Source organism: Orycteropus afer, unplaced genomic scaffold (assembly GCF_000298275.1).
Source record: "Orycteropus afer afer isolate SDZICR_OR568_19922 unplaced genomic scaffold, OryAfe1.0 scaffold00018, whole genome shotgun sequence".
NCBI classification, from domain to species: Eukaryota; Metazoa; Chordata; class Mammalia; order Tubulidentata; family Orycteropodidae; genus Orycteropus; species Orycteropus afer.
The window spans coordinates 7,914,634-7,925,053 of record NW_006921605.1 but is presented as its reverse complement, the minus strand read 5'-3'; the positions used below and the strand labels follow the sequence as shown (position 1 = coordinate 7,925,053).

At 46.4% G+C, this 10,420-nt stretch overlaps 1 protein-coding gene across 1 annotated transcript; it reads right to left on the bottom strand.

Moving 5' to 3' along the window:
• Positions 1–270: 270 nt before the first annotated feature.
• Positions 271–8,738, bottom strand: LOC103214079 (CMRF35-like molecule 7). Its single transcript, XM_007959881.1, has 4 exons — positions 8,699–8,738; positions 2,326–2,655; positions 2,172–2,214; positions 271–436 (listed from the first exon to the last, which is right to left on the bottom strand). The coding sequence occupies exons 1-4, from the start codon at positions 8,736–8,738 to the stop codon at positions 271–273; spliced, it is 579 nt and encodes a 192-aa protein (XP_007958072.1).
• Positions 8,739–10,420: the final 1,682 nt, after the last annotated feature.

Below are 10,420 nucleotides of genomic sequence, written 5' to 3'. Positions count from 1 at the left end.
CCCTGCCTTCTCTGGTGGGTTGGGGTGTATGCTACCAGAAGATGTGGGAATAAGGTGTTGTCACTCCATGGGCGATAATGCCTCTGGGAAGGCCCCGGCTGTGTCTGGAGCTGTGCAGAGTGGACAGGATGCCCAGCCAACTCTGGGGTCGGAGTAGAGGCCAGGCCCTCAGCCTTGGTCATGTGTCAGAGGACTCAGGGCATGTTTTTCTCTCAGGCACCTGTCTCTACTGTAAGTCAGGTCCAGTGCTGTAAAGTTCTGCTCTTCCATCTAAGGGGCTGTGTTTTTGGTCAGAGGGTGTAAGGACAAGACCGAATAGTCAGGCTGACCCCAATGCTCCTCGGGGACCCTCCAAGGCCCCTTCATCCAGAGAAGAGCACCAAACAAGATGAGCAGGATAGGCAGCTTCACAAATGCCAGGAGCAGGTAGTAGGTCCTGTGAGAGGGGCAAAGTGGTTGGAGCAAGACCTGGAGGCCTTGATTTCCCACAGATCCGTTACTCCTCATGTCTCCAATACTGTGGAGACATTACCAGCTCAGCCCAGAACCTAGAACCTCAGCTGGTTTTGTACTGGCCCACCTTCCTTGCGAATTTCATATCTGGGACTCCCCTTCACCCAACATACATTTCAGCCCAACAGAAGTGCTGAAAACCAGTTGTTGTTGATTCAGCTCTGACTCATGGCAACCCCATGTGTATAAGGGCAGAACCATGCTCCATAGCGTAGTGCCTAAGACACTTGACTGCTAACCAGAAGGCTGGCGGTTGAAACCCACCAGCCACTCCTCGGAAGGAAGATGAGGCAATCTACTTCCGTAGTGATACTGCCTCAGAAACCCAAGGAGGGGTCGCTATGAGTCGGGTCCAACTCGACAGCACATAACAACAACAACAACAACAACAACAACAATATGCTCCATAGAGTTTTCAATGGCTGATTATTCAGAAGCAAATTGCAGGATTTTCTTCCAAGTCACCCAGGGGTGGACTTGAACCTCCAACTTTTCAGTTAGCAGACAAATGTGTTAGCTATTTGCACCATCCAGGGACTCCAATAGAAACACTTCAATCCATTGCTGTAGAGTTGGTTCCAACTCATAGTGACCCTATCGGACAGGGTAGAACTGCCCCCATAGGGTTTCCAAGGCTGTAATCTTTAGGAAAGCAGACTGCCGCATCTTTTGCCCATAGAGTGGCTGGTGGATTTGAACCACTGACCTATCAGTACGCAGTCAAGTCTTTAACAACTGCACCACCAGAGCTCCCTTATAGAAGAACTTAGAGCTCCCCAAATATTGGCTACATTTTCCTGCCTCTGTGCTTTTCTTATTCCTGCTAATGCTAGCTCCAGGTCACTTTCTTCAACCACTGATTCTCCTCAACTAATTCTCCCTACTCTGTGGCACTGAATATGCTGCCTCATGGAGATTTGTGCCTTACTTCTCTTTGGTGCTCACTAGATCATCAAGTTTATTGGCCAATTGAACGGGTGGATGATATATAGAGAAGGGTTCTCCAGAGAGAGATTCTACTGAGGGATCAAGTGAGAAGATGGTGGATAAGGAGTAGTAACTGACAGGGTGGCTCAGGGCCTTGACTTGGGTTACACTAGGCTCTGGTGGGAATCAGGCCACAGCACAGAGATGTTGTGGACAGCATAGTGTCTCCCAAAAGGATATGTTCTAGCCCTAACCTCTGGTACCTGTGAACATGATCTTGTTTGGAAAGAAGGTCTTTGAAGATGTTATCAGTTAGCATGAATTCATAGAGGAGTAAGGTGGGTCCTAATCCAATAATCTTTAAAAGAGGAGAAGAAATACAGAGAAAGATGCAGATGGAGGGAAGACAACCATGTGAAGATGAAGGCAGAGGTTGAAGTGATGCATCTACAAGCCGAGGAACACTGCCTGTCTCCAGAAAGTGGGAGAGAGGCATGGAACAGATTCTTCCTCAGAAGGAATCCACATGGCCAACACCCTGATTTCAGACTCCCTGCCTCCAAAACTGTGAGACAACAAATTTCTGTGCGTATAAGCACCCCAATTCGTGGTACTCTGTTACAGCAGCCCATATTAGAAAACTGATAGTGTGGCAGAAGGGGTCCCCAGCCTTGGCTTCCTCCTAGGAGGAGCCTCAGGTAGGGTCACGAGAAGGGATCACAGGGACTCACCTGGTGGCCAATGGCACGGAGGACAGGTTTGGTGTAGCTGGAGCTGTTTTCATTAGACACAGGCAAAGTTGTTCACAGGTTATTGACTTAAAATTGGAGGATTGTAAACAGCTGACAACACCACCCCTGCCCCACCAGATAAGAAATTTCCTACCTGGGCTAACAATCACTTTAACTTGGAATCCAAGGTCAGGTCCCCTTTTCTCAATGCCACACCAGTATGTGTCGTTGTCGTTTCTGCGAAGCTTCTCCATGGTCACCGTGAAGAAGTGGTTGGTGTGATTGTCTCTGATAGTCAGTCGGTCTTTCTTCACTTCTTGCTCTGATCCTGTGCTTTGAATGAGTATCCTGCAGAAATCCCAAGTCTTTCCTTGGCACCACCACTTGTTGTAGGTCTCCCACCTTGCATCATAGAAACACTTCACAGTCACTGAGCCCTGCTCTGGACCACTTACGCATTGCGGACCTTCGATGGAGAAGCATCCTGGAAAACAGAATCCCAAGAGAGAGCCCACTAACCCTGAGTCAGGTCAGCCAAAGAGCCTCACAGGGCTCATGGAACCCTAGCCCTTTGTCCAGGGGCTGAACAGCTTCCCTGCCCCTGGCCATCCCAGCCACCACCTAACATACCTGACTCCTCACACTCCCTCTCTCTTCAATGTCTCTTCCTCATTTGCCTCCTCAGTGACAGCACTTGGGCCTCCGTGGGTCCCTGTCTTCCTAGACCTGCTTGCAGCATGAGATTCTCTCCTTCCTTGTCCTGTCAAAGTTGTTTTCATCTCATCTCCTCCTTCTTTGCCTCCTCTCCCTCAGAGGGCTTGGCTTATTCCTCTTTTATTCTCCTCTCATTAAATGTGGGTGCAACCAGTGGCTTGTTGGTTAATATTTAGCAACAGGCTGTGTGGGAGGAACAAGTCTTTGTTTCCAGTGTTTGCCAATTCCTGTTGTGTAAATACTTTACCATGGCTGCTTTCAGGCTGTCAACATGATGTCACTGAATGCAGAGTTGAAAGAGATGTCTATAATCAGCTCTTGTGAGCTGCTACAAGCTGGCTCTTGCACACCACAGGAGTGCCCGTGATTCTCTCTCCAACCTTCATCTCACTTCAGTTCATGTGCCCTTGAGTATTTCCATCCATTCCCATGGCTTCAAGTATTACCTATATACTGATGAGTCTCAAATATATGTCTGTAGCCCAACTCCTCCCCTTAACCCTAGCCCATCATTTACAAATACACAGAGTATCTCTATCTCAAACTCCATAGTTACAGAGCTAAACTCACTACCTCTTCCATGATAAATTTACTTTTCTTCCGTATTTTCTTTCTACCAGATCGTTCATGTAGGGAGGACAACAAAGGCCTAATGAACAGGTTAGAGATGATTATAAATTGACTGAATACCATGTTAAATTGGCTGATTCCTGTTAAGTTGTCCATTTTCCAATAAGTTTTCTTTTCTTGGTGACGACCACACATGTCTTGGTCAGTTGGAAGTAAACAAATGGACAGAGAATCACAGTGGAAGTCTCTCTTGACACACACAGCTTCAGAGTCTCTGGGGCAGGCTGGAGTCTCTGCATGGTGAAGGAGTCAGGACCACTGCACCATCCACATATGTACAAATGATGGGACAGCAGTGTCAATCATTCAGTCTCTTCAACCCACTTCACAAGAGGGAGAGAGAATCACATCAGCACCAGCCCAAGGCTGATTCCTATGAAGTGGAGGTCAGGCATACCTCCTATCACCACCTTTTTTTTTTTTTTTTTTTTAAACTCATTCTGATACCACCCACCCCCTCCACAGTACTCTCTACTTCAGTAATTTGATATTCATTGCAAGTGCCACACAGAACTTACAGATTAAATTCACAATTATGGGGTTTATTAGGGAAGTAACAGGTTAGAATTCAGGATCAGGAATGACTCAGGATACAGTTCTTTGGTTACAACAGCTTCTCAGCTGTGCTTATACAAGGGCCAGTCATGGCCCTCAGCCTCTCAGCCCCTCAGCTCCTCAGGCAGGCCAGGCCTCTACCCTGCTCAGTATACAGAGTATACTGTATACTTATACTGCATAAGTATACTTATACTATGTACTTATAAGTATACAGAGCTCTTTAGCTCCACCAATAAGTACCCACAGGCACCCCACTCTGCCAACAAGTCTCCTACCTGAAAGTGCTCAGCTCTCTTGCCCCATGGATCAGTGAACTTAGCTCTCCTGACAAGTGCCCAGTGGCTCCCCACTCCACCAGCAACCCTAATGCCTGAACACACTCAGCTTTCTTGCTCCATGGGCTGGGAAATCCACCAGGCTGACTCCTGCCAGTCTCCTAGTTCTGCTGTCTCTGCTGTCACCATTTCTTTCCTGCTGCTTCTCAGTGTTTCACCACCTCTTGCCATCTCTAGTGTTACAGCGCTCTCTCTTTCTCTATGTCTCTGTCTGTCTCCTGGGTCTAGGAGGTTCACAGCTCAAGGATCCCAGGTCTAAATGATACATTCCTCTTCTGTCTCTTCTCCTTGGTGGTGGTGAAACACTCCCCCCACCCAGTCTGTCTCTGAGATGGCTCATTTTAAGTCTAGCAGCATGACAAAATTGACTAATCCTTCATTAGAGTTCTATACAGTTTATTCATACAATCCTACTCCCATAATGTACCAAAAAGAACTGGTTGATCTTCATCCATTTCAGGAGGTGGTATATGTTCAAGAACCAATGGTAATAAAGGAAGAAGTTGAAGCTGCACTGAAGGAATTGGCGAAGAACAAGGCTCCGGAAATTGGTGGAATATTCACTGAGATGTTTCAACAATGGATGCCCCACTGGAGGCACTCACTCTGTTATGCCAAGAGATTTGGAAGACAGCTACCTGGCCAACCAACCGGAAGAGATCAGTATTTGTACACATTCCAAAGAAAGGTGATCCCACAGATTGTGGAAATTATCAAACAACATCATTAATATTGCAATGAAGATAATTCAAAAACAGTTGCAGCAGTATATTGACAGAGAAATTCCAGATATGCAGGCTGGATTCAGAAGAGGACATGGAACAAGGGATATCATTACTGATGTCAGATGGATCTTGGCTCAAAGCAAAGAATACCAAAAAGATGTTTACTTGTGTTTTATTGACTATGCAAAAGCATATGATTGTGTGGATTATAACAAATTGTGGATAACATTGAGAAAATGGGAATTCCAGAACACTTAATTGTACTCATGAGGAACTTGTACATAGACCAGGAGGCTGTCATTCAAACAGAGCAAGGGGACACTGCGTGGTTTAAAAATCAAGAAGGGGGAGTGCATCAGGGTTGTATCCTTTCACCATACTTATTCAATCTATATGCTGACCAAATAATCCAAGAAGCTGGACTATATGAAGAAGAACATGGCATCAAGATTGGAGGAAGAATCATTACCAACCTGCAATACACTGATGACACAACTTTGCTTGCTGAAAGTGAGGATGACTTGAAGCACTTACTGATGAAGATTGAAGAATACAGTCTGTAGTATGGATTATATCTCAATATAAAGAAAACAGAAATCCTCACAACTGGACCTATAAGCAGTATCACAATAAGTGGAGAAAAGATTGAAGTTGTCAAAGAATTCACATTGCTTGGTTCTACAATTGACGCCAATGGAAGCAGCAGTCGGGACATCAGACGACATATAGCACTGGGCAAGTCTGCTGCAAAGGGCCTCTTTCAAGTGCTGAGGAGCAAAGATGTCTCCTTAGGACTAAGGTGTGACTGACACAAGCCATGATATTTTCAATTGCCTCATGTGCGTGTGAGAGCTGGACAATGAATAAGGAAGACTGAAAAAGAATTGATGCTTTTGAGTTGTGGTGCTGGCAAAGAATACTGAAAGTATCATGGACTGCTGAAAGAGCTAACAAATCTGTCCTGGGGGAAGTACAGCCAGAATACTCCTTAGAAGTGAGAATGGCCAGACTTCATCTCACCTGCTTTGGTCATATTATCAGAAGGGACCATTCCCTGGAGAAGAATGTCATGCTTGGTAAGGTGGAGGGTCGAAAAAAGAGGGGAAGACCCTCAACAAGATGAATTGGCAGTGGCTACGGCGATGGACTCAAGTATAGCAGAGATTGTGGAGCTGGCATAGGGTCACTATGAGTCAGAGATGACTCGACGGCACCTAACAACAACACCCCCATAATGATGCCATGCTCCTTAGTTGCATTATTAGTAAGCTATCTAATCATCCTGGTGGACCACAAGCACCTCATTTTTCCAAAGCACTAGTTCAAACCTGGTCATTTGGTGAGAGTTACAAGACCATGGTAAGAAATGTCTTGTAAAAGTGATCCATCACACTGCAACATGCTGCCTCCTCATCCTTTGGTACCTTCTCCCTGAGCCACTTTAGTTTACTTGAGGTTGGCATTTATAGTTAAATAGGATAATGTTCTCCCTAAAAGAGGTCCATGAATCCCCAGAACCTGTGAATATGTACCTTATGTGGCAAAAGAGACTTTGTAGACATGATTAAATTAAGGATCTTGAGATGGGGAGATGATCCTGGGTTGTCTGATGAGTCCTATGTAATCACACAGGTCCTTATAAGTGAAAGAAGGAGACAGGAAAGTGAGGGTCAGCATCAGAGAGAGATCTGAAGGTGTTACGCTGCTGGCTTTGGAGATGGAGGAAGGAGCTGTGAGTCAAGGAATGCAGGTGGGCTCTGGAAGCTGGAGAAGGCAAGGAAATAAATTCTCCATTAGAATTTCCACAAGGAATACAGCCCCTGTTGATACCTTGAAACCATTTTGGAGACCTTGGGTGGTACAAGTGGTTAAAGTCCTCACCTGCTAACCTAAGTTAAGTGGCTGCAGTCCCCCCAGAGGCACCTCAGAAGAATTGCCTGGAGATCAACTTCTCAAAAAATCAGCCATTGAAAACCACATGGAGCCTAGTTCTGACACACAATTTGCCTTGAGCCGGAATTGACTGGATGGTAACAATAAAAGGTAATGTAACACACTGATGTTGTTTGAAGATACTAAGCTTGTGGTTATTTCTTATAGCAGCAATAGGAAACCAATACAGTATTCAATCAGGAACCAAACCAAAATTCAGTGCCGTTGAGTTGATTCCAACTCCAGCAACCCTGTAGGCCCAGGTAGAACTGCCCTATGGGGTTTCCAAGGCCATAATCTTTAAGGGAAGAGACTGCCACATCTTTATCTTGTAGGGCAGCTGGTGCTTAAAGAACCACTTACTTTTCAGCTAACGGCTGAGTGCTTAACCACTGTAGGGCTCATTTCAATCAGGAAAACCAACATTATACTCTTCAAACTATCAAAGCCACTGATCTTCCTGCTCTTCCGCCCTAGGGGAGGAGGCCCTTCACCCCCACAGCAGCACGGGCAGCATCTCAGAGCCTCCCACCCAACATGAAGGGAGCCCCCAACCAGACCTCCCTCCCCCACACCTAGCTTTACTAGAGAACTTAGTTTCTTCATTGAGTCTGTCTTCTCTCTCATCCTCCATAACCAAATTTAACAAAATTTCATCGATTCTACCTTAGAAAACAATGCAAAAATGCAACCCTCTGCTGTGGAGTCAGTCCTGACTCCTAGCGACCCCTCCTTTGGTTTCCGAGGCAGTATCACTACAGAAGTGGATTGCCCAGTCTTCCTTCTGAGGAGTGGCTGGTGGGTTTGAACTTCCAGCCTTCTGGTTAGCAGTCAAATGCCTTAGGCAGTACTCCACAGACCTCCCACCTTAGCAAACCTTCCTTCAAACTATTTTCTTCTTTCCTTCTCTGCTGTCACAGTCCATGAGGACAGCATGACATAGGAAGATTAAGAACTTTGAACACAGAAAGACGCACAGAGTAGTTGAGAAATCTTGGGTGAGTTACTTAACCGCTCCGAGCGTTGGTTCACTCTTTTTAAGATGGCCGCATTGCTTCCACCTTTTGGGTTGTAATAAGACCTGAATTTGTGTCACACACAAGCATTTGGGGGTTGTTCCATTAATGACAGCCCATCTATAGATCAGGACCTCATCTGGTGCCTGGATTGTAGCAGGGGCATTCTGAGATGTTTCTTGCCTCCTGCTGCAACCCACACCCCAATCTCCTTTCTAAGTCGTACTAGAGTTTCATATTGAACCTGTCCCCACCTCCTCCACAGCTGTACTTGCCTCGAGCACTTAGAAATCTCCCAGGACACCTCCTGCAGCCACATCCTACATCATTTGGCATTCACATTTCTTTGTAATCTGGATCTGTTAGGGGTGGGATTGTTTCCCTCAGATTGCGTGTTGAATCTTAACCCCTTTGCCTGTGGATCAATCCCATTTTCCTTCATTTCCTCAGGACCTGCTGCAATGCCTGGCATGAAGTAGAAGCCAAGTGCATTTTGCTGAATGAGTTACTACAGGCTTCTCTCATTTGCCTGGATGGACACCTCCCCTCCCTCCCAGGGCAGACGCTCTCTGCCTCCTGCCCTGCCCTGTAGGACTGAGCTCCTGAGCCCCACTCACCTGGGACGCTGACGAGGAGCACAGCTGTGAGCAGCCACATGACACAGACTCCCGGGCTTCTGTCCCTGCCCCTGTGTCTACAGTTGGCAAATCCTGGGCTTCCCCTGGGCCCTCAAAGCTCTAGCCTGGGCCCAGAGACCTGTACCTCTGCATGTCCAGACTGCCTTTGAGTTTCATACGCATTCACTTCCTTTTCTAGCATAAGTATTTCCTGCTTTGAGTTATTAAGCAAAAGGATGTTATTTATTGGTAGGGCTGGGACACGGCATGATCGTGCTCACTCGGTTGGGAAGAGGAGTGAGCTGTGCGGAGTGAGGAGGAGCAGGAAGACGGGGTTCTGCAGAAGAGCCACAGGAGGGGGTGCATCTGGGCTATTGGATCTTGGGCACAAGATATACTTCAATCTGGGCACCAACTCTGGAAATGATTGTACACTACAGCTATGGGACCGGCAGCAAGGAACCCCAACTCAGGGGCCAGGTGGGCCATACTTGGCAGACCTTGAGATGTGGATGCCTCTGCTCAGGTGTTACAGCCAGGTGGATAAACAGCTCACTGAGGGCCCGGACAGACCTGGGCTCCAACCCCACAAACACAACTTATGAGCTGTGTGATCATGGACAAGTTACTTAAGCTCTCTGAGCCTCAGTCTTTGTAAATAGGGCTCATAACAGTCATTATGAGAGTTAAGTGAGAAAACGTATGTGAAATTCCGAGGAACCACCACTGCCCCCTCCTTGATGCATTAAACTAAATCCTCTGCCATTGAGTTGATTCTGACCTATAGTGACCCCGTAGGACAGAGTAGAACTGCCCCATAAAGTTTCCAAGGCTATAATATTTGTAGAAGCAGACTGGCTTATTTTTCTCTGGTGGAGCAGCTGGTGGGTTTGAACTACTGACCTTTTGGCTAGCAGCCCGATATGTTAACCACAACACCACCAGAGCTGCATTTTGCATTGATGTTGTTGTTAAGTGCCATCAAGTTGGCTCTGACTCATAGCGACTCTATGTACAGCAGAACTAAACACTGCCCAGTGCTGTGCTAACCTCACAATCCTTGCTACTCCTGAGCTCATGGTTGCAGCCACTGTTTCAACCCATCTCGTTGAGGGCTTTCCCCTTTTTCACTGATTCTCCACTTTACCAAGCATGACATCCTTCTCCAGGGAATGGTCCTTTCTGACAACATGACCAAAGTAGGTGAGACGAAGTCTGGCCATGCTCACTTCCAAGGAGCGCTCCAGCTGCACCTCATCCAGAACAGATGAGTTCATTCTTCTGGCAGTCCGTGGGACTTTCAGCATTCTTTGCCGACACCACAACTCAACAGCATCAACTCTTCTTTGATCTTCCTTATTCATTGTCGAGCTTTCACATGCAGATGAGGTGATTGAAAATACCAAGGCTTGGGTTAGGCGCACCCTAGTCTTCAAAGAAACATCTTTGCTCTTCAGCACTTTAAAGAGGTCTTTTGCAGCAGATTTGCCCAGCTATAACATCTGATTGCTTGACTGTTGCTTCCATTGGTGGTAGAACCAAGTAATATGAAATCCTTGACACCTCAATCTTTTCTCCATTCATCCTGAGGCTGCTTATTGGTCCAGTTGTGAGGATTTTCATTTTCTTTATGTTGAGGTGTAATCCATACTGCAGACTGTAGTCTTTAATCTTCATCAGTAAGTGCTTCAGGTCATCTTCACTTTCAGCAAGCAAGGTTGT